Source organism: Leptodactylus fuscus, chromosome 5, assembly GCF_031893055.1.
Source record: "Leptodactylus fuscus isolate aLepFus1 chromosome 5, aLepFus1.hap2, whole genome shotgun sequence".
NCBI classification, from domain to species: domain Eukaryota; kingdom Metazoa; phylum Chordata; class Amphibia; order Anura; family Leptodactylidae; genus Leptodactylus; species Leptodactylus fuscus.
The window spans coordinates 131,086,105-131,111,585 of record NC_134269.1 but is presented as its reverse complement, the minus strand read 5'-3'; the positions used below and the strand labels follow the sequence as shown (position 1 = coordinate 131,111,585).

The following is a 25,481-nucleotide window of genomic DNA, read 5'->3' as shown; positions in this document are numbered from 1 at the left end:
TTCGTGCAAGTTTGGTGAACTGAATAAGTGATAATGTGTGTTCATAGTGAGTGTTGTGTGTGTTCACTATGCACCTCCTGCAGTCAGATCACTGTTCAGGGACCAGAGTATATTAGGGATTTAATGCACTCCATATGCCCTGCTGTACAGGATGTCATCTACCATTACTCTGGCTCTGTGCAATGTATAACCCCTGATCAGACTTGTACAGGACTTCATCCACCTCTAGCAGTGTGTGCCTGTGTCACTATCACACCCCAGGAGGAGTGGAGAGCAGTGCTGAGGGCCTGGCATCTAATGGGTCATGTGCAGCCCCCTCCCTCTCCTGGCTGGCTCCTGCACTACAGATTCCTGAGGAGACTGACTCACTGAACAGGAGCTCAATGTGGGAAGTGCGTTCCGCTGACTGTTCCTCTCTCTCGGAAGGACGTGTGAACACAGCACCTTACACATGTGGATGCTTATGAGGGACCCTGTGCCCTGATCTCTGCTACACTCCACTTCTTCCCCTAGACAGCTGGCCCCAGGTAAGAGCATATGTAAGTGACCTGCTGCATGGCACCGTTCATGGCACCGTTATCTAGCTGCTTCCAAATCCACATGTGCCCAGATGCCTACTTCTATGCTGTTTATAACTGGCACAGAGAAGTTATCCTGTGTGACTGGTATGGTTTACCTTACTGCTAGATACCAGGAATGGTGCACTAGAGGGGGCAGATGTGCAAGGGAATATAGTGGAGCCCAAAAGTTTTTCTTGCTGCTGTATGAAACCTTCTGATAATGATTATTGGTATAGTGAAGTAGTGGAAGAGCTGACCAGCCTGGCAATATTTGGGTTAAAGTTTGATATCATATGACTATAAAGAGAATTATTTGCGTAATTACAGTGATTTCCTGGTATCAGACTGTGACACTGTAGTGCTGATGCCAAGGTGCTGGCACTCTGTATGCTACACTAGGGAGGGCTTGTGGACTGGATACTATATTGGCAATTGTATAGTTACTTAAATATTGTAAGCATTGTATACTACTTGTTACAGTTGTTATTGTTTAGTGGTAAAGATCTGAACCATATGAAACATATACCAGATGTGACCGCAAACACCATGATCACAGAATACAGGCTGTTGTTGCAACTGTGCAGGTGTGTGGGGGTGAAAAGCATTGGGCATAGTATCCTGAAACAGCTAGATATATCTGAAACCTACAAGATGTGACAGGAAACACCATGATCACAGAATACAGGTTGTGTGTGGGTGAAAAAACATTGTGCACAGTGTTCTGCAGCAGGTAGATAGATCTGAAACATATACCAGATGTGACAGCAAACACTGTGATCACAGAATACAGGTTGTTGCAACTGTGCAGGTGTGTGTGGGTGAAAAACATTGGGAAGAGTGTTCTGAAGCAGGTAAATAGATCTAAAACTTATACCAGATATGACAGCAAACACCGTGATCACAGAATACAGTGCAACTGTGCGTGTGTGTGTGGCTGAAAAACATTGCACAGAATGTCCTAAAGCAGGTAGTTACATGTGAAACATATACCTGATGTTAGAGCAAACACAGTGACCACAGAAAATGGACTGTTGCAACTGTGCAGGTGTGTGTGGGTGAAAAACATTGTGCAATGTGTGTTCTGAAGCAGGTAGATATTGGATAGAAAGATACTGTACATAGGCAGGATGACACACAGTGAGCATAGTATATATGTTCACGTTTAGTTGCTTCATATTATTCCATATGTTTATCTAGAGTTTAGTGTTTCTGCTTGTATTTTGATTTGCTCAGCCTAGAATAACCACATTATTATTATATTACATGCTAATAGAGTGTTACATTTTGCTGTTTCTAATACAAAATACCGATAAATCTCATACATGGTCTCATGCGTCATGTAGTTCCTTAGGTTTCTGTCTTCCTAGTAAGAGATGGGTCAGTGTATATGAGGTAATTCTGCTTTTTGCGTGATGACATAAGTCTGGTGTGTCTCTTATTCATCTACAAATCCTGAATACATCCATATTTACTTACTGTTCTGTTTTCTTTCTTTTATTCTATTATGCTCTATATAAATAGTACTCATACCCAATATTTGATGATGAATCCCTGTACAATTACAGAAGTTATGTTTTTCTCTTATTGCTGTTTCTTACAAAAATATCACCTTTTTTTATACTGTATCCTCATGTGATTGTTGCAGTTTCTAGTCATTTACAATTGTGCAAGGTTCCCTGCCCTAACCATATATTGAACCTACCTCTTTCTTCCTCATGTCTTGGTATAAATGTTTTTCTGACAAAAACCATGAAGCTTTCCAAAATATAAGTGGGTGGAGTTTCTGTCTTTTGAGTCCCCAAGCGGACCCAAAGGACAGAAACCCAAATACTTGCCTTACAAAAGTTTGCTTTACTGCCTCACTATTGGCTTCTGTCCATCCCCACCACATTGTTGTTTATGTCATAGTGTTGGTGGTGTCTTGTGCACAGTGACATATTGTGCTACAACAATGATAAGCATCTGGCCAGTGACTAACAAAGCAAAACAAACATCCATATCCATGTGACTAAGGATCACACTACACAGCAAAATGACAATAGATCACAGGTAAAGTGAGGAGCATATGTTCTCAAGATATATCAAGGGTATGGTATCAAGGTAATTCACTCATTAAACCCATATGAGAGTGGGCCTGTAAAACACAATCCCCTCACCATTGGCAACATCAGAAAAGACGCCCGATCCTATACCAATCTCACTCCTCCTGGTCCACTCCTACAACCAACCTGTGAAGTGTAACAGAGTAATCCAAAGTGTATCACCTCACCGTCACATCAAGAAAGAAATGTCCAACGTACGTTTCGCCCCGCCACAGGGCTTCGTCCAGGGACACTAATCTGCTGTCCGCCCCAACCAGAAATAAAATGGCCGCCAATGCAAATATGAATGCGCACCATTGGTTGGTTAATCTCAGACATTACACCCATATAAAAATAAATAAATAAATAAATAACAATCATCCCGACATCAGAGAGTACAAAAACATATCATCATGTCTCGGCATAGTAATGCCGTACAAGTAGTTTTACCAGTGAATGCGGGTGACGGGCCGGTCCCGGTCAACTGTGCATGCGCGAGATAACATCTCGCGATACTACGCTTCCAAGCCCGTCTCCTCGCGCATGCGCAGATTAAATTCCCCGATCCTGCGCATCTTCTATTCGTACTATTACTACCATCCCAAAACTCACCTAGAGACGCGTCCCTCCACTTCTCAGTACATGCCCTAATGGCAATATGGAGTGTGAACATGTCCCTTACCATCTTTAAAGAGAAAGGGAGTACTAATTATCCCAAGAAGGTACCCAGCCTAGTGATAATTAACAGCAACACCAATGCCTTTATATCAAGAGACACATATAAAATGAGTCACCTAGAATCGCTTTGAAAAGACGCAAGTGTGACCATATACATATTATACAGTACAAAAATAATAAAATTCCACTTAGTGATAACAATAAAATCTATTATAATTACAAAGTACATATCTATATATGTATACACTCATGTGCACATCTACTTAAACATATACATGCATGCATTATACATACACATATACACATATACATACATATCCACATGAAATAAAAAGTGCAAAGTGATAAAGAAAAAAGTGCACAGTCCGGAGTGAAAAAAGTGAATAACATCAATATGAAATAAAATATTCAATTCATACAAGTAAATTTTTAAATACAATTTTAAATGTAATTTTATGCCGTGTGTAGTGAATATTTCTTTCTCTTGATAAGATGTATAGAAATTTTCGGATTTTCAAGAGCTATTAGTCAGTGACTAACAAAGTCAGACAACTGGAGCAGAATGCTACAGGTAAGTATGTGCAAACGTTTCTTTGAGGTCTACACTGAAGTATAACGGTAGTATTTTTGCTGCTTGAGGTGAAAAGTGAAATGGTGCTACTCCTCCCAAATTAAAGGTGGAGAAAGTACACAGATTGACTGTAAACTTGCCAAAACATCGCCCTTTGTGGTCAGGGAAGTGTTTACCTTAAATTATGGGTTGTGTACCTGTTAGTGTAGACTGCTATTATAGTGTAGTTGTCAGAAGTAAAACCACCAGATGCTCTTTAGTGTGTAACCGAAACTTAATTTTTCTTGATTGCAATTGACAAAATGAGTAATGAATGCGCACAGAATAAGGCACACATTAACCAGTAACTGTAGTCACCTAGCAGTCACTCACATGGGCCGGCAGGCATAATTCCTGCCACATTCAGGGACAAGGCCTCTGATCACTCATAATGTAGTATCTGCTTCCTAGGATGATGCAGACTTAACAGACTTGCCACTTTGATTTCTCCAAAAAGGTGCAAAGTGACTCTTATTGGAGGGCCCCTTCACCCCATAACCTAAATATCATGCCTCAGCTAGAGTGAGGTCTTACCACAGGAAACGCTCCTGTTAGATTACAGTACCTTGACACAACTGGCGCTACACCAGCACAGTTTCTCAGGGAATGGAAACCTGTTTTGGGCATGGATACTATGTATTGACATTTGCGGTTCCACATCTAGGGTTGCTTTGTGAGAATAAAATGGGAGTAGTGGTCCCCTGGCATGATCTCCTCATGACTTACATTAGCAAGGTGGGTGGTGTGATGAGGAGTCCTGCAGTATAGATTGTGGCATTGACTTCCACTGGGGCATACCCTATGATGAGCACTCCTGGCCGTTTGTGTTTGCTGTGCCCTTGATGTTGTGGTGCAAGAGGAAATAGGCAACATTAATACTTTAAATAATACACAGAAGCTGGTGTTAAATTACATCTCAGATCTTAAACTTTTTTGTACACAGAGTCCAAGAAATGCTCCTAATTTGTTAAGGGGCATGATTTGATCAATAAATTAGGAACATCCACTTCTGCACATTGGAGATGAGGGCTGGTATATACAATGTAGCTCATGATAGATCTCCACTAGAGATGAGCGAACACTGTTCGGATCAGCCGATCCAAACAGCACGCACCCATAGAAATGAATGGAAGCACCTGTGACGCCAGCCGCCGGCAAAGTCAGCGTCACAGGTGCTTCCATTCATTTCTATGGGTGCGTGCTGTTCAGATCGGCTGATCCGAACAGTGTTCGCTCATCTCTAGTGGAGATCTATCATGAGCTACATTGTATATACCTGCCCTCATCTCCAATGTGCAGAAGTGGATGTTCCTAATTTATTGAGCAGTACATGCCCCTTAACAAATTAGGAGCATTTCTTGGACTCTGTGTACAAAAAAGTTTAAGATCTGAGATGTAATTTAACACCAGCTTCTGGTGCAAATTATATTACATTTCTCAGGCCGCTGGAGGTCATGTCCACTCCAGAAAAGTCCTACTTGCACCTACATGACAATTTGCCATTTTTTTAATTCCAGAAAACTAGCATAGGAGGCACAGTCAATGTCCTTCAATAAATCTAGGAATATGACATTTTTACATTTTTCAATAAATAAAGAAGTCATCTGATGTAATTTTGTTTAGTGAAGGATTTCCTTCATTACTGACTTTCAGAATGAAGATAGAAGGTTCCTGCAGATCTGTGTCATGTTATGGATAAAATATTAATGTTAGATTAATTCATTTAGGAACGTTTATGCTAATACACATTGCTCTATAATGAATATGTCTTTTTATGGAAGTTATATTAGCTCTGATATACATGAAATATTAATTTAATAACTTGATAGCATCAATAATAGATTTATGTTTGATTTCATTTATTATCAGATTGTATTTAACTAGAAAGTTTTTGTTCCAGATTTGCCACAGGAATGTATAATAAAATAGTATAGATGATTCTTATATTAGTCATTTGGTAGATTGTTCACTTCCCTAGTCCTCCCTTCATTACCAAGACTGGTGGTCTTTCCATCTCACACTAAAATACCTGTACTGTTATTCCACATACATTTCTGAAAGCTGAATCTTGTTCTAAAACAGAAATAAACATAGGGCGTGTTCACACAGTGTCTTGTTAAGCAGATTTTGGCAATATTCTGCACTGTAAGTAGCATTAAAAATGCTTAAAATGCAACAGCCATTGATGGTATTTGGTATCAATGTTATTTCACACTTTGCCTCACAAAGAATTGAATTTTGTTGTATGGTGACAAAGCAATCAAAATGTTAATTTTTGTCGTGGTATAAACATTGTGAGTGTCGCAACTTTTTTCTTTCAAAGTTTTTCTGCTGATTTCATCAAACATATTATCTGCTGATAACCTCAAAATTACCTGTACAAAAAACAATGTTGCAAATGGTAAGAATTTGTGAAACAATATTACCAGTTTTGTGGTGACACAAAGAAGCAAAATTTTGGCACAGGTCTGAGGCTTGGTTCACATCTGCATTAGGTATTCCATTCGGGGAGTCCACATGGGGATCCCTCGGACGGAATACCGAACACATTGACAAGCAGTGAGTTTATGAATGCACACAGACCCCATAGACTATAATGGGGTCCATGTGCTTTCCTGTGTGGAGTATACACAAGTCATGGATGACAGGAAAGTATTTAGCAAAGTACTTCTCTGTCTGCATGTTCGCAGAAAACACACGGACCCCTTAGACTATAATGGGGTCCGTGTGTTTCATAAACTCACTGCTTGTCAATGCGTACGGTATTCTGTCCGACGGGTCCCCATGTGGACTCCCCAAATGGATTACAGAACATAAATGTGAACCAGGCCTAAAATGTGTTTCACTTGCCTCTTTTCAAAAATGGTGAGAAAAGTAGGTGGGATTAGGTAGAGAAGAAGGGAGATAAAATTGGAGCAGAAATCTGTGTGTCTCAAAGCATGCACATCTTTCATTTCCTAAAGTTCCACTTGTTAAAAAGTTAGGTGCATTTACTCTATTGTAAAAATTAGACTTAGACTGATTTCCCCCAATGTTTTTGTAAAGTGAAACTCACATTGGACTACAACTCTCTCCTAAAGATCAAAGGTTTGTGAAGTAATTCCAGTAACCTGTCCATGGCTGACACAACTGCTGTTACTATTTAACTAAGTTGTATGTTTTGGCTACTAAGATATGTTCATGTAGAACAAGTAAAATTCTGAAACTGTATCTGTTGCTAGAGAAATAGTAATATTATAATAATAATAATAATAATAATAATAATAATATGCATCTTTATTACCTGGATAACCAAATTAAGAAGTTAATAAATCACATCTCACTATGTAAGAAGCACTAGTTTTATTTTGTACATGTAACATACCATACTTATAAAATTATGACAGAATGATGGCAGATTGCAAGCATAAAATGGAACCTTCAAGACCTGTCTGATTACTTTTTGGCTTTGCTTTAGTTTTCTCTACCGCTTTGTATTTTTACTAGTTAGTTAGCAAATCAGTTATCCAGTTTCCAGTTAATTGCACAATAGCACAATATCACATTTAAGGCCAGGACCCCACGTGGCGTAAACAACATGGCGGAAAAAACGTGGAATTATACAATCACTGCAAGGTCGCTGTAGTGAATCTCATCCACACCTTGTGAAAAAATATGTGCAGTTGACACACTGCAATTTCCAAAATTGTCACAGTTTTGGAAATTACAGCATGTCAATTACACCTACAGAAACGCCGGCGGTTTCCCTATAGGTGTAATGAAAGAAGAAAGTGAAAAGTGCTGCGAGAAAAACTGTGATGCATTGCTGCTGCGTTTTTTCCTGCATCGCTTTTTGGCTGCGGCCTGCTATGTGGGGCTTTAGCCTAAATCTATTGGGAGAACGCAAGCGTTTTCTCAGGTATAATTAACATTGTAGAAAAAGTGTATGTAGGGGCCACACAGTGGCTCAGTGGTTAGCACTGCAGCCTTGCAGCGCTGGAGTCCTGGTGCTCAAATCCTGCCAAGGGCAAAAAAAACATCTGCAAGGAGTTTGTATGTTCTCCCTGTGTTTGCATGGATTTCCAGCCCATATTCCAAAGACATACTGATAGGGAAAAAATGTACATTGTGAGCTCTATGTGGGGCTCACAATCTACATAAAAAAGAAAAAGTGTATATATTCAGCTCACCATATAGGTTTCATAAACTTTTCAATCCTGAGAGACGAGGACAATTGCACGGACTCCAAACAGTGGTAAGTATCAAATCCAATGAAAAGTCCGGCTCCAATCAGGAAGGAATCCAAAATGAGGAATAAAATATAACTTTTATTGTTGTCCAAAAGTTAAAAAGTTACATCGTTACTATGGAGATAGATTATGTCATGATAGAGCGCTCTATCATGACATAATCTATCTCCATAGTTACAATGTAACTTTTTTAACTTTTGGACAACAATAAAAGTTATATTTTATTCATCATTTTGGATTCCTTCTTGATTGGAGCCAGAATTTTTATTGGATTTAATATAATTGACATTCTGTGTTTTTGAAAAACACATTTTTTTTTTCCCAGCAATGTGGGGATGGGATCAGTCAGAATCTCTGTCAGGATACGGAGTCGCCGCGGTCTCCTTGCTGCGCGGCATCTCCCTGGGAGACGTGTTAGGAGTTCTATTGGGTGTGCTTAGGTCATTAAGGGTTAATCTTTTCCTTGCCTTCAGTCTCCATGTCATTAGCCATCAGGTGTGTTTTTTCTCTGCTGCTATTTAATGCCCACCCAGGCATGGATCCTTGCCAGCCATTCACTTTGTGTTTCCTGGTCCCCTGCTCAGTCTGATTCCCTGTCTGTTTGTATTCCATATGTTTCTTGGTATTTAGACCCGGCTTGTATTTTTGACTATCCCTTGTCTTTTGATTTGGTACCTTTTATTATATCTCCTGGCTTGACCTCTTGCTCGTCTGACCTCGCCTTCTCTTCTTGCTGGGACTTGTGGTCCTCCCTGGTTCCATGCTGTTTAGTCTTTTGTTTTGCGTTGCATTTACACTGTGCTTTCTGTTTAGGTGTGACCCCGTGACTCCAGTCCCTAGGACTTTCAGGTCCTCCTCTCCCCTTATCCTAGCCGCTGGATAGAAGGTTAGGAGCCGTGGTAGGCGCACTTCAATTAGGAAGTGCATTGGTCTGCCTCATCTCAGATATTACAGCATAGTTACAGCTGCAGGGCCTGCAACCCCTTTTGTCATTAGTTGCACAGTGTTGCTTTCCCAGCTGTGTCACTTTGCACTGCCTGACCCTGACTCCAATCCTTACAATCTCATTCACTTTCCTGTTACTGTAAATCACAGCATTTTTTTTCTGTTGCTTTTCCGAAGCAGGAAAAACGCTGCAATTTTGCAACATGGGGCCTTAGCCTAAAGATGGATTTGTTTAACATCAGGCACCAGTGATCCTGACAGATCTCATTGACTATAATACAGTCCATTCTGTTATGGTGCCTATCATTTTCCTGGAGGAGGAAGTTCTCTGTGCAGGAGCCTCTGTTGTAGATGTGACCCTAGCCTAAGTGTGCCATACAATCTTGGAATAAAACTACTTTAGGCTGTCAATACTCTCAGCAGGTTAGCCATCAGAAATTCATCGGCAGCTAATCCAATGAGACGTATTGTAGCAGCACAGTGGATGAGATTTCTCCATATCTCTTCTACTGTTGCAACTAAATCCAACTGCTCAGAGTGACTTGCATATCGTTCTTTGGGTAAATTCTACTGCTGCGGCTCTCAAGGAAACAATGGAGTATCTAGCGTGTTTGCTGCAAGTAACTCCAGCATTATTATTGTCATCACTCATCCATCTGTAGCCAATGTGTGACTCCTGTTCTTGAAAAGCGCTATAACATGTCACATGATCCTTTTCAGAGTTGCTAACTGGCTGACACAGATCATGTGACAACTCATGTGACTTTATAAACAAATTAAGTAATAGTACAAAAGAATTAAGAATTACTGTAAAATATTGAGAAATATTAAAGATAATACACCTGCATGCTTTATTTCAAAATTTGTACATCTGTTGTTGTCTGCCATCTAATTTAACCCCCCAGTAGTCATTTGTCATGAAAAACAAAGTATGGCAAGTGACTGACAGAATTTAACATGGCTACTAACAGGCCTTAGCTGCTTTCTTGGACTCCAAACTACTGGCCCTTGCGACGGCTGAAATAAAACAGAGAATAGGACATTGCGGTGAAGCTTTTACAGTATTTTTAATTTGTCCTTTCAACAGCACATAATATCAGCATAAATGTCTCTTCTTCAGCAGTTTTCTTTCTGCGCTAGGATTGCTCTCTGTGTCATATTAATGTCAACATCATCTTGCTGTGATGCCTGGAAATTCTGCAGATATGTCATTCCCATCAATTCTGCCTCAGGTTTTTGACCTGCACTGATACATTCTGAAATCTGCCCGCGTCTCACAATGGACGACATTTATTAAAATTCATTTTATGCAGCAGAGCCGCTTGTGATTATATGAAAGGAAACAGCAGGGGATTTTCTTATGCAGATGTGTTGTGCTGCTGTCTCCTATGAGACATTGTTGCTACCAGCTTGACAAGTCATATTGAATCAGATCCTTTCTAGTTTGAGCTCTGGTAGACATAATGTACCCCCTGTTGCTTTCTCTTACACGCAGACACAATATTATTCTGCTCAGATTCAATCTTATTAAATAGATACTTGCTTTATTTGACTGCAAGAAATCTTCAGTTGTACCATCCATTAACATTTCCTAAACCTGGCATTATTGAAGCATGTCCATGGTTGAAAATAAAGCTCCTGAAGTTTTGAAAGCAGATAAATTCTGGTTCACTTTGTTCAGATGTTTAGATAGTTATATTTAGCATTGATGGATATTCTCTTTAAGTATGCGCAACAATTGTGAAAGTTAATAACTGAGTCCTCATGCACATGGGGCTATTACAGATCCATCTTGTGTGGTATGTCGCCTCTTGTAGAAGTGTATGACGCTGTATTGTGTACGGCCATGCCTCTAGTTTCATATGCAGGGAAACAGAGATTTTTTTGTTATCCTGGAATATGCATGATAAGTGGGAAAAATAAATCCTGACTTGTTCTATCACATGCTGCATTATGGAGGTATTCTTTAGATGGCGCCATACCATGGCAAAGTTCCTTTTACTTGGGCCTGCAATTTGTATTAATAGAAATCATAAATTATCAGAAATAATTCACCAGCTGGATAATGACTTGAAGGCATAACCTGCATGAAGAAAAGAGATATGACTGTTTTCCCAACAATGTTTAGGTGGTTGAGATTTTTGAAGTATAGCTCAGACCATAAGATGAATTCCTTTCCAGTGACATGGTAGTGACATGGTTTCATGATGGTTCTGTAGCAATAGTAGGGCATGGGCCCTTTACTATACAACTGCATGCCTCCAATTACATGCTAAGGCATACAGAATTGTTTTTCTGACTCATTCATACCGAAAAACCGAAATAGAAATTGTAGAAATCTCTATTGGATGTTGTATGTCCAGGGCTTTTGTTCCATAGAAGCATTGCAGAAGCATAGAAGCATAGCTCCATAGTCAAAAGTAGGAAGCAAAGTCAGACTGTTCCATGTTAGTACATATTAAATGTAAATTTGTTATAAAGTATCTGATATAGTTATTAAACAGTTATGGGTCATCAGAAAAGTGGGGGCTGACTCCTGGTACCTCATCAATCAGCTCAATGCAAAATCTGGGCCCCCAATTTATCATGTGCTGTCTCTAATACTTATTATACTATACAGAGACTTTTCAGCACCCTTAGGGTAAGTTCACATGGTTTTTTTGGATTGGAACCTGAGGCGAAGGCCGCCTCAGGTTCCGATCCAAAAACCGGGTATGGCATCCAGCCACGCAGTCCGCTCCGGATTACGCTCAATGAATGGGCCTCGTCCGGAGGAGGAAGTGTCTTCAGGTCAAATTGCGAGGCGACTCGGCGTGAAGAATGAGCTAGAAGAAACGGCTCCCCGAGAAAAACCCTTACTAGCTCCCATTGATTTCAATGGGAGCTGTCTTTTTAATCAGGGTTTTGAGGCAGATACGGCCTCAAAACCCTGACCAGAAAACCCTTTGTGAACTGCTACCTCTGCACCCCTTAAAGCTACAACCCTGATTCAGCTGATTGAAATAGTCACTGCATATGGGAAAGACATCAGAGCAACCCGGGGAAGACAGATGTGAAATCAGTCCCTAAGAAAAGTCTGCAGCACTTGAGTGTCACAGTCCCTTCAATGCTGGGGGGTAGAGAGGGAGCTGAACAAGCCATCAATATAAAACTCCTAGAATACCCCTTTAATATAAAGACATTTTATTAAATAACATAAGTAAGAGGCATGTTTTTCTGGAATAACATCTGCATTTTAGGCAATACATGACTGGAGCCTGTAAAAATTAGTATCATTTAGCCATGGTTGTCAATGGATCTGTGTCATCTGAATTTGCTGACGTAAAGTCGTTCAGAGCGATTATTAATAAGTTACCTATTTGTTCATTCCCCCAGTCTAATAATACATGCAAGTTTCAATTAACCCAAGAAAAGTTGTTTCCATTTCCAAGCTGTTAGGAGTAGATAATATTTGATATCCATTGGAATATAAATCAGTGTACACATTGCTTGGTGTTCTGTAACCTCATAAAACGTTTCATCCTAGCTATACCTTACATCAATTGAGAAGACAGACTGCTGCATCCAAGACAATGGAGAGTGAAGGAATTTCAATGAGCGCATTACCATGATGAATCACCTTGCCTCTTTACAGATTATTGGAGATGTTAATTATCTGCCAAGTTATTATTCAGCTCCTCAACAACTTAGAAAAGATGATTTAGATTTATTTTGCTCAGTTATTGGAAAGACAGCAACTAGGTAAATAAATAAAATGGCAAATAGAGCCATAACACAATCATAATACTGACAGTATTACATTGCTTTATATTCCACAAAGTGATCTTCCAATGGGACTGATCATACTTTCATTGACTTAGCTTTAACACTATTATAGTAGAACTCAGTGTTTTATGTTGCACATTTTGCCACGTGTTTTTTAAATCAGAGTTAGGAGTGTCTACAAAAGGAATGGAAATATAAAAAGGAATGGAAATACAAAGAATATAAAGAAAGCTGTTAGCCATTTCCCTTCTGTCAATTCCACTCCTGACTTTGGCTCGAAAAACTGCATTAAAAACTGCTCCCAAAAAAATGCTACATTTCTGCAACATTGGGCCTTAGCCTTAGGCCTGGTTGACATCTGCGTTCAGAATTCCATTCAAGGAGTCAGCTTGGGGACTCCTCGAACGGAATATTGACTGCGTTAAAAAGTGGTTAGCAAAGAAACCACACGGACCCAAGTTTTCTTTCTTCATGATTCGTGCAGACACCACACGGAAAACATACAGACCCCTTTATAGTCTATGGGGTCCGTGTGGTTTCTTTGCTAACCCATTTTTAATGCCTTCGGTATTCCATATGGGGGGTCCCCAAGTGGACTCCCCAAATGGAATACCGAACGCAGATGTGAACCGAGCCTTCCTTTACTTTCAACCAACAAAAGTAGAAGAGAGGCTCTGTAAGCAGGAAATTGAGCAGATGCAAGAAACATCCCAATCCTTAAAAGAACATTTCCATTGGAACCCCATTCTAGAATATTTTAGGGAATTTCTTCACTAGTCTGATATTAATTTTGGATGTTACACTGAACAGACATCTGAATAACCCCTACGGAGTTATTCTACTGCAAGAAGTACTGGCACATTGTCATTGTTCCAAATTCTGCTTGTATCTCTTAGGAAAAAAGCAGAGATATGAATAGTTATGTTATTTCCACAATAATTTCTATGAATGCCATTGCTATACCATATCATAAGAAATTAATGATAATTATTTATTTCTTATGCAATGGTATATTCATTCTTTTCCTTTCTTATAAAATATTATACACATTGTTTCTATAAATACATCTATTATTGATGCCAGGAACATATTCATATCACTATACTTCCACATACACTGAATTTTCCTAACAGGAGAAGAGATTTTTCAGGATGACATTCTTTACTGTGCAGCAGGACCTGTAACAAGCTGAGAAAGGCATTTAATAAAAACTTTGTTGGCAAATTCCCTTTAATCTCCAACCTCCCCACAAGGTAACTTCTATCTAAACAGTAGTCTGCTAAGCAAACACGTACATCCAGTTACAGGAACTTTGGATAGCAAATATGGAGCACAACTGACACTAAAACTGGTTAGCACGAAACAAATAAAAGCATAAAGCTTGGCATATAACACAAGCAGAAAGACTGCTTTGAAGCTGAGAGAAAGTAATTTAATATACATACTTCCTGCCAGCTTATTAAACAAATATACAATAGTTGTATGATATAATGTCTAAATATTAAAAGGACTCCTGCAAGAAGTTATCAACTTTACTGCATAGTAATCTCCAGTTCAGATACAAACTATAGACGTGAGTTTTCTAGATACATCATAGCAAAAATGGAACATTAGGCTTCATGCACACAATAAATCCAAGGCACAGAGGTGTACAAGAATACATGGACTGCTCTACAGCCAGTTTCATAGTACAGACCCATATTGTGTTCTGAGCTGAGGCTTTACATTCTTTCCTAGAATATACAAAGTTGGTCTACACATGCATGTTAATGTATGTAAAAGCTGGCCATAAACATTAGATAAATGATGGTCAGAGCTGACGGTTTTGTCAGTATTGGCTAACAATTTAACGTGTATGTATAGGGATTTCAGATTTCAACATGTCTAATCCCTTTTTGCTAGGAAATATCTAAGAACTTTCTGTATACCAAACATAGCAATAGATAATACCCCAGCCAACGAAAAGAGTAAATGTTAGTGTATAGGAAAGTTCACCAGATTGTAGCTTCCTATACAGTGGTTCACCACAAACAAACATATACAGTGTTTGCCATTGTAGTTAATGACTGCTAGATTTCTCTGTAGTACTAGACTTGACATATACTCCTGATGTAAGCACAAAACAAGATGTGCATAGAGCCTTACAATAAAAAGTGCCTCTAAGGATTCAACTAGTTTGCTATAAAAGTGTCCAGTATGTAACACTACATTGTGGATTGCACACAATATGCATGGATGGTCTTTGTCTTTAATGAATATACATGTATTGTACGCTTAAAAGAAATGGTCCTAGTAGACTAAAAATATTTTCCTTAAAGAGCACCTTCATGTCCTCTAATCCCAATTATTTTACTAGCATCATCTGTTCCAAAGGCACCTGCTCCATTCAAAGGCTACTGATGCAAGTTAACTGTCAAGTGGGTGGTCTTCAGAGCCCAGAATCTAGGTTAGCATCATTGGGGGGGACGGAGACAGGACAGTGGAGCAGTGGCAGCTCACTTGACTTGATATTCACTATAGGTAGTAAAAGTAACAGCACTGATACCTCCGTAATATGGGGTACTAGCTAAACAAATTGTTCCCTTTTAAGGACATATTTACCTAGAAAGAATACTTCAATATTAGACAACAATACTCATAGGTTGGGATGTACCCGCTTTCTTTTCTGATCTGGTTGACAGCAGTTTTCTTCTATTGATGTATTTGTGACCTGTAACCTTGTTGCTTTTTGTCATCCCTCCTTAAATATAGCCTTGAAAGATAATGGGAGGAAATATTGTGATTTACTGGGACTATGAAACACCTGTTCAGAATGGATCAGTTTCACAAGGAATCCCATTTTTTAGCTTGTCCTGGGAAAGTTCAGGAGGACAAATAAAATGAGAAATTTGCACAGATCATCAAAGAGACGGATATTCTTTTAAATTCTGTACACTGCATTCTGCATGACCCTGGGAGCAAAATGACACTGTTATCTTCAGAGTTAAGTTACAATGCTTTTAGCTACATCAGAACCATAAGACTTATAGCCCCAGGACCTGGTTCTCAAAGGGACAGAGTACACGACTTTCAATGCCAGTAAATCAACCAGCATAAAAACACCAGTGCATAGGTGGAAAAATATTGTACTAGTCTAGGGACACACTGCAAGCACACTGCTGAATGTCCTGCTGGTTCATCTGTAAACTGCTGCAGTAGAAACACGTCCAAAAGTGAGTTGTTTTTAACCTGTAGGAATTGCTGCAGGACTCCCACAGATGCAATGGGAGAAAGTCAAGGCTTTATCTCACAGTAATGTCTCTTTTTATCCTTTTAGTTAGATGATATTACTAGAATTACATTTCTGGTGAGAACCTGCAGAAAACATACACCTGCACTTACAGACTCCATTGCCACCGGTTATTGATAAGAGCCATATCATCAGTCACTTCTAGTAAACAATGCTAATCTCTTCTAGAAACACACTACTATTAGCTTTACGATATGGTCGTCACATTGTGGATAAGGTTACAAGAAGGACACAACTGCCAGCACTTCTTAAAGGCATTTGTTTTATGTCACAAAAGGCAATAGCCAAATATAGCTCAGCTTTCTCTGGCAGTCCCATACTTATGAATGGAGCAGCAGTGCACCTGTATGACCACTTTTCTGATCAGCCAGGGGTACAAGGGAACCTCATTCGCATGATCGGCGGGGGTCTCAGCAGTCTGACTCCCACAATCTACAATTGATCCCATATCCTGTGGATAGAGGAAAGGTTTGATTTGTAAACAGACCCTTTTTAGAATATTCCATAAGGGTTATTCTCACCACAAAAAAATGGGCATATCACTAACATAAACCATTTGTCTGTAATTGATGGAAGCCAGACTTCCAGATCTTCCATGGGGCATTTCGCTGCATGGCAGCATGTTGCAAAGTAGGTAGCTGAGCGTGCCAGTGTGCAAGGAAAAAGTGATATAGGGATACCGACTAAACCTGTGCTACAACCATCACTTCTTGTAATAGGAAAGCAGTATCAAAGGGATTCAATGGGGCACAGATAAATTAGACAATTCTCATGGACAAGGATGGCACAGTTTCTAATAAGAAGAAAAACCCTTCTTTCTAATATCATATTATCTGTACAAACCATATACTGTTGGACAATCATACAGCATAAGAATGTTAATGTCATGAAGTATCGTGAAACATACTGAAATGTGCATTAATAATTATTAATATTACAATTCACAATAAGAAAAATCATTTATTAAAGGATATGAGATAACTAAAAGACGTGATTAACCTCCTGTATTTTTCTTACTGTTTTCTCCTAACCAATATACTGCCTGTAGGGTATTTTTAGTGGATGAGAGGGTTTGGATCATGGAGCAATTATTATGTGTTTTTCTTCACAATTGTCCTTGCTAAAAATCATCTGACTTTCCTCTTCCATAGTATGATTAATTTTTGCTCATGAACTGTAATGTAGTATCATTAGAACAACACGATGTATGACTCACACTATATTTGCGGCACTCACACTTGTATGAAGCCACAACTCAACTCCGCATAGAGTATGAAATGTCACGTCAGTCATCAGTCTAAGCCACATCAAACTGTACTATTGTAATTTCAGATAAAAGAAAAGTGTGAGCTCTGTAAACTTAATCAACAAAAGGATAAAATTAGATCTGAAACCACATGAGACACAGTCTACTATTGTTTTATATTGAATTAAAGCCAAGTACATTAATGTGCTGAAACTCAAGACTACCTATTTTCCCATAGTGACTGCATTTTTGCCCTCTTTGTGCCATCTACTAGACAGTTGCTCATTTTTTGGTTGTTTGTTGTTGTCTGTTTAGCTTTTCTTTACTTGTCGATCTTTTTCATACAGGTACTTTGCTTCAAGATGCTAAGAAATGCCCCTGCTACCTCAGTATTAATAATCATCTTTGGATTGCTACAGAATAGCCTGGAACAATGTGAGGATGCAGCTCAAATGTCAGAGATAAATCTGGATGTAAAATACAAGTTTAAGTCTTTTACCACTGATACGCCAATACAAAATTTTCTCCAGCACAAAGGATACGTATATGTGGGAGCAGTAAATAAAATCCATGTGCTGAATGAAAACCTTACTAAAGTATCTGAGTACAAAACTGGACCAGTGCCAGAACATGGAAGCTGTGGGTCACCATGTGAAGGATGTCTTAATGAAGTACCTTTGTCAAATGGCACCTGGAAAGACAATGTCAATGTGGCACTACTTTTTGAAGACTTCTATGATGATCAGCTTATAAGCTGTGGAAGTGTAAACCATGGAACATGTCAACGACACATGCTGAACCCTGAGAAACCTTGGGACGTATCAAGTGATGTCCATTGTCTTTATTCTACACCAGTTAAAAACATCACAGGCGTCTGTCCCGACTGTGTTGTCAGTGAACTTGGAAGCAAAATCCTGGTAACAGTAAAGGACAGATTTGTCAAATTTTATGTAGGTAATACTTTGTCAAGTTCACAATCCAATCTTCATTCCTTGTCTGTCAGAAGACAGAAAGAAACACAAGATGGCTTTGTGTTCCTCACAGATCATTCCTACTTGGATGTCCTCCCTAAGTTCAGAGATTCATATCCTATCCGATATGTTCATACCTTTGAGAGTGGAAATTTTATTTACTTTTTAACCGTACAAAGAGAATCAGTGACTATTCCAGCCTACCACACTAGAATTGTTAGGTTCTGTTCTTCGGATCCAGAGCTGCGTTCTTATATTGAGATGCCTTTAGTTTGTATTTATACAGAAAAACGCAGAAAGAGATTGGCTGACCGTGAATATTTTAATATTTTACAAGCGGCCTATGTAAGTAAGGCAGGTAAGACTTTGGCAAAAGAGCTGGGCTTCAATGAAACTGAAGACATCCTATATGCTGTGTTTGCACAGAGTAATTCAGACTCTGCTGAAGCATCTAACAGATCCGCTCTGTGTGCTATGTCTATAAGCATGATCAATGACTTTTTCGACAATGGTGCGGAAAAAAATAGGCAGTGTCTGGAGCATTTCTATGGAAGAGACCAAGCATGCATCCTAAAAGTAAGTTTTATATTTTCCATTTGTCTCAATGGCCTTTACTTCTACTGAAGAAAAACATCCTGTGCAGTGCAGCTATGTACAGCAAACCATATGTTTCTACTCTATCAGGGCTCGTTCACATCTGTGCCCGGTCTCCGTTTTGCAGGTTTCCGTTTCCTGCACAAAACAGAGGCAGGAGACAGAAACCTGCAGCACTCTTTCTCACCCATTCATTTGAATGGGTGAGAAAGCTGTCCGGCCGTGAGCGGCGGTGAGCGTTTTATACTCTCCATCGGCAAACCGATTTTTTCTAATTCGGACACAGAGTTGGACATGCAGTACTCTGCGTCCGGATTTAAAAAAAAACGGTTTTGCAGCGGAGAGCATAAAACGCTCACCGCCGCTCACCGGTCTGTGGTTTCTGTCTTCTTGCATGCAGAAGACAGAAACCACAGAACGGAGACCCGAACGCAGGTGTGAACCAAGCATCAGTATTGTTTCAAGTCAAAGTAACATACAATCATGTAAGCTATTGGGAGTTCTATTGGGAGGCTTTTTTGGTGGCTGATTTTGAGGCGGATTCCTGACCATATTCCTGACCAAAAAACTCCGTGTGAGCTCAGCCTAAAGTTCCAAGTGGTGAGCTGCAGCAAAAAAAAATGCCATGGGAAAAACTGCAATGCATTGTGGTTTTTACTGCAGCTCTTTTCACAGAAAGTCCACAGAGGAAACCTGCTTCCATTACACCTATAGGGAAACCACTGGCGTTTCCTTTCGTAGTTATAATTGACATGCTGCGATTTCCAAAACTGCAATGGTTTTGGAAAACGTAGTTTGTTCGCTGTATGTATTTTACTGCAATGTGTGGATGGGATTTTCTAGAACTGTAAAACATTGCGGGTAAACCGTGGTGTTTGCACCACATGCGGCCCCAGCCTCATTGTGGTTAAATCATTGTGGTTAAAGCATGTACATGTATATTAAGTATATTATCCGCTATATTATTCCCTAATCTAACTTTTTATTCATTCATTTGGAGAGCAGTGTATGATGTAGTGTTGAGTCTTGGTTGATGTTGCTACTTGCTTATGTTTAAGTTCAAGTTTTAAACTATACTTTGGAAAAAAAAAATCCACCTTTGTACATGATAAACCCATTTATTGCACTTCCTGGCACACTTAGAGCTGAAGTATACTCCTGACTTCATACAATAAATTACTGGTGACCTTGTCTCCATATTTATAGTCCAGCAAATTGCTTTTGTCTCAATCTTATAATGTCAGTAATGTTGCAGCAGAATCAACTCAATTTACTATCACAACATCCAAAATGGAATATTTCCCCACTTTGCTATCTTGTATGCCAGAGTGTTGAACAGAGAAGAAAACATAGTGAAGAGTTGGATTTTTTAAAGGAGTTGGCCACTTTCAGACCAATATTGTTGAATATGTTATTGTTTGTACAATAAAAAGATATACAATTCTCCAATATACTTTCTGTACCAATTCCTCACGGTTTTCTAGATCTCTGCTGGCTGTCATTCATTCTGTTACTTCTAGGAGATAAAACTCTGACCATGGTCATGTGATTTACGGTCCATGGTCATGTGATGAGTACACAGGTGCTGCTCATTACCAGGCAAATGTCTAATTATTGTGCTATCACTATAACGAGTTGTGCACCTGTGTGCTCATCACATGACCATGGACCGTAAATCACATGACCATGGTCAGAGTTTTATCCTCTAGAAGTAACAGAATGAATGACAGCAAGCAGATCTAGAAAACTGTGAGGAATTGATACAGAAAGTATATTGGAAAATTGTTCAATTTTTTATTAAACAAACCATAACATTTGTCTCTCAATATTGGTCTGAAAGTGAACAACCCCTTTAAGTCTTTTGATTTATTTAAAGAGTGCAGGGAGTGACAGAGAGAATCTTCAAGGTGACAACTCTTCTCATTGTTATCAATGCACTCCTTACGAATGAACCTTGACATCCAAGCAATTGTAAGAGAAATGTTTTTGTAGGAGGTTGGGCTGTAAACTGTTACAGGGCAGGGCTTTACAATCAGATTATAATAGTTTCAGTGGTGCTATCAACATATGCCAAGTATCAATCGAGTTTCACCAACATATCATCTCCTCCACCTGCTGGGGACAAAGGATAGAGCATGGTGAAATCCAGCATGCCTAGTCTTCTTTACACACATATCTGCTATTGAGGAACTGTTTAAAAGATCCTATAAACAGTGTATCAAATGTACACTACTATGTAATACCCCCACAGTCGCTCCGTTCGACCAAGTGTACCTGTGTTTTCAATGGGGAGACTAAGGTAGACCTCTGTCAAGCATCATCTCTATACTCATAGGATGGTTGTCCAGTCCTGGTGACATGGTCAGGTTCAAACAAATTCATCTTTGTGTGTATGGGATTGTGTTTTCCTCCAGACACTGTATCAGGGTCCTACTTTTTGAGAAGCTGTGTAATAAACTGTAAAATATTCCAGCAATAGAAAACTGAAGAACAATACATATACACAATAAAAGCATCCTATATCTCTGATTAGGACTATGGACTAAGGGCTAGGACTAGGGTCACCACTAAGGGCATCCTGTGCTTTGATAGAAGTGCTTATGATATCATTCTGATCCTGAGATCAGTGGAGTCATTACAATTCACACAGATGAATTCACCCAATGTATGGAACATCATCTGTAGTAGACAAAAAGCATTTGTAGAATACAACTAAATATAACCTAAACCAAAGCGTGCCATGGTATCCCATGGTATCATACTGTGCCTGGTCAGCAGCTGCTACCCACTGGGAGGATCTTTACATGTTAATAGAACATGTCTCAGGGCCACATAATGACAACAGCGCCCAGCTTACATTAACCCTTTTCAGTTTGCTTTCTATCTTTCAAAGAATGACAGATGTCACATTAATCCATTGTCTCTGTTTTGAAGTTGCAAATGGGAACTGACAGATTATTTTATTAAAGGTATATAATCTGTTTTTTGGGACAATTTTGTGTCTCCACTTCAGTGACACGTTTAATAACCACGTTCCATTTCCCTCTAAAACAACAGTCTACTAGAAAAATAACAATTGTAATGACTAAAACGTCGAGGCTTGAAAGTAATTCCTCTCACAGCAAAATGGTAGTAGGACCTGGTGCCAGAAGTGAGGGGTGTAAACAAATAGGGATTTCTGAAGTGAGGTTCGACGGTGCCAAAACATTGGGGAAATGAGTGAAAAGGTAACTGTGGAACATTGTGACAACATTGTCCAAAAAGTCCCCCCAAAAAATACATTTGAGGCCCGGATAACCCCTTTAACAGTGTAGAGAGGTAAATTGTATTAAGTTATGGCAGTTTTACATGTTCCAAATACCACTAGTAGAAAATTCTACCATGCAGCAAAAAGTGAAAAAAAAAAGTTTAAAAAAAAGCCTTCTAATTGTCATGCCAATCCATTGTTTCTACATTATTATACGCACATCGGGACTAGATTAGTTAAGAGTTAGTTTATCATATCAGTGACAATCCATGCAATATCAGGAATGTTATACCTTACTATATCTTCTTCTTGTCAACAATTTTACTGTTCCATTGAAATATATTTTTAAACAGAGGATTTACTGGTCATTTACTGAATTAAGTTTTAGACATCTATGAAATGCCATAAGCTTGTGCCGTGTCTTTAACCCTTTAAGGACGCAGGGTAGTTTCTACGTTAATGCTCGACTCACTTAATATTTTCCCTCCCCGTCTTCCAAAATTCATAGCTTTTTTATTTTTCTGTCTACCTAGCTATGTGAGGGCTTAATCTTTGCGTGACGAGTTGTACTTTCATTTGCCACCATTTTGGGGCTACATATAATGTATTGATTAGCTTTTTATTTACATTTTTGGGGGGTCCAGGTGAAATAATACACAGTTCTATCATAACGACATGACAGCTTTGTCCGATGATTTTTACTAGAGATGAGCGAACAGTAAAATGTTCGAGGTTTGATATTCGTTTCAAGTAGCCCCTCAATATTCGACTACTCGAATCGAATATCGAACCCTATTATAGTCTATGGGGGGAAAATGCTAGTTTCAGGGGTAGGCAACGTTCAATCAAATTATACTTACCAAGTACACGAGTGAGGGTCGGGCTGGATCCTCCATGCAGTCTTCTCCTTGCAGCGTCCCCGCGGCGTCTTCCAGCTCTGAATTCACTCTGCCAGGCATCGGGCCTGGGCAGAGCCGACTGCGCATGTCCGCACTACAAGCTATCTGACTATACTGAATTCAGCGCACTATCAGTTTTCCCGATCTGTGCCCTGAGTAAAACGCTATCGGTCCCGGTATCATAGCGCTTTACAGTCAGAAGGGCGTTCCTGACACTCTGTCAGGAACGTCCTTCTGCCCAGCAGCGCCTATCGCGCTGCACAGTGTGAGCGGGGAGGAACTCCCCCTCCCCTCCTGATAATACTCATCTATGGACAAGCACTGTGAGCAGAGGGAGGGGGCGTTTCTCCCCGCTCACACTGTGCAGCGCGATAGGCGCTACTGGGCAGAAGGACATTCCTGACAGAGTGTCAGGAACGCCCTTCAGACTGTAAAGCGCTACGGTACTGGGACCAATAGCGCTTTACCCAGGGCACAGATCGGGAAAGCCCAGGAGTATATAGAACTGCCTGTGCCCAATCTGATGAAAGGTCCTCTTTAAAGAAGACTTCCGTTCTTTTAAATTGCCAGATTAAGTTGATAAGATTGAAAGAAAATGAAACGTAGTTTTCTATCGAAGCTTCTGTCAATTGAATCATTCAGATATCTCGGAGAGACTCTTCATACATCACATAATACAGTATGAGTTTATTCTGCGTCATGAGAACTGTATGTTTCACAGCTGAGAAAAGAAATTATGTCTATGGACACATGAGAATGGTCACCTGCAGGATGTCTGTAGCAGGATGTCTGGGGGCTTGACCTACCAGTCATCATATTGCTTATGCCATAGATTACAATGCTAGAGTATTACAGTCTATGGGAAATTGGCTATGTTGCTATTCATCCCTGCAACATGTAGGGCTTTATAATGGCTTAACACAAGCAGACCTGGTATTCTTCTGAAGACTCCAAATTGACTTGGCAACTAAACAGTTCTTATAATCTCGCTGCACAAGACCTGTTTGGTCCTGCAGAAGGGGATTGCAAGTAAAACAATCACTCAAAAGCAGTGCTCACATTTAACCATTGCATCTAAGGGGTTGAATGCCTGTGATCGGAGCCAACTTTGACTAGCGATGTGCAATGGTTAAAGGGATTCTATCATTAAAATCACATTTTTTCTTGATCACACATAGGAATAGCCTTAAGAAAGGCTATTCTTCTCCTACCTTTAGATGTCTTCTACGCGCCACAGTTCAGTAGAAATCCCTGTTTTCGTCTGTATGTAAATGAGTTCTCTCGCAGCACTGGGGGCGGTCCCCAGCGCTCAAACAGCACTGGGGGTGTCCCCAATGCTGCGAGAGAAATCTCTAGCACTGCCTCCATCTTCTTCAGGAAAGGCCTCTCCGTGCAACTTCTTCCATCCTGGGTTTCAATCTTCTGGACATGCCGTCAGGCCTCGAGCAGAGCCGACTGCGCATGCCCAGTAACCACAAGAAAATGGCTGCTTACATCAGCTTACTGTGTAAGTGGCCACAAGAAAATGCCTGCTTCAGTGACTTGACTTTGGCGGGGCCCTACGCGCAGCGCGCCGCAGCAAATTAGGCCCCACCCACTTTTATGTTGACTCCACCCATTCTCATTCATTTTTCATGTGATTCCACACAGTATAATCCTCCTACAGACACCCGTAAATTATATGTCCCCCTCCATCTCTCCCCATTTTCATATACACCCTTCATCTACCCCTAGTTTCATGTCCCCCCCTCTATCTCTGTCCCCAGTTTCATGCCATTCTCCCCCTTTATCTGCCCACAGTTTCATGCCCCCCCGTCTCTGCCCCAGTGTCATGCCGTTCTCCCCCCTTCATCTGCCCCAGTGTCATGCTGTTCTCCCCCCTTCATCTGCCCCAGTGTCATGCTGTTCTCCCCCCCTCCATCTGCCCCAGTGTCATGCTGTTCTCCCCCCCTCCATCTGCCCCAGTGTCATGCTGTTCTCCCCCCTTCATCTGCCCCAGTGTCATGCTGTTCTCTCCCCCTCCATCTGCCCCAGCGTCATACTGTTCTCACACACACTCACCTTCCCTCGTTCCCCCGCAGCTCTCTCCCTCATACACATATTGTAGGCGCGATGTGACATCATCACATCGCGACTACAAATGCCGGAGCTCAGCGTTAAAACAGGAGCTGAGCTGTGACAGCTCCTGCTTTAAACGCCTATGTATACAGCTCATCGGCGTCCGTAGGGACATGCTGACCCAGGACCGGCTCCAGGTTTTTATGGGCCCTTGGGCGACAGAGCCTCAGTAAAGGAGGCGGGGGGAGTCGAGACACTGTGCGTCGCAGATGAAGCCAGTGACGTCATGCAGGAGTGTGGCGTCACTAA

General features: G+C 40.2%; 1 protein-coding gene across 1 annotated transcript in view; it reads left to right on the top strand.

Annotated features, from left to right (window-relative positions):
- Nucleotides 1-360: 360 nt before the first annotated feature.
- MET (MET proto-oncogene, receptor tyrosine kinase) overlaps nucleotides 361-25,481 on the top strand; it is an 87,253-nt gene continuing 62,132 nt past the window's right edge. The window contains exons 1-2 of the mRNA XM_075274208.1: nucleotides 361-527; nucleotides 17,751-18,950. Coding sequence (XP_075130309.1) covers nucleotides 17,766-18,950 — 1,185 coding nt within the window. The 5' untranslated portion in view covers nucleotides 361-527; nucleotides 17,751-17,765. The remainder of the gene's footprint in view (nucleotides 528-17,750; nucleotides 18,951-25,481) is intronic.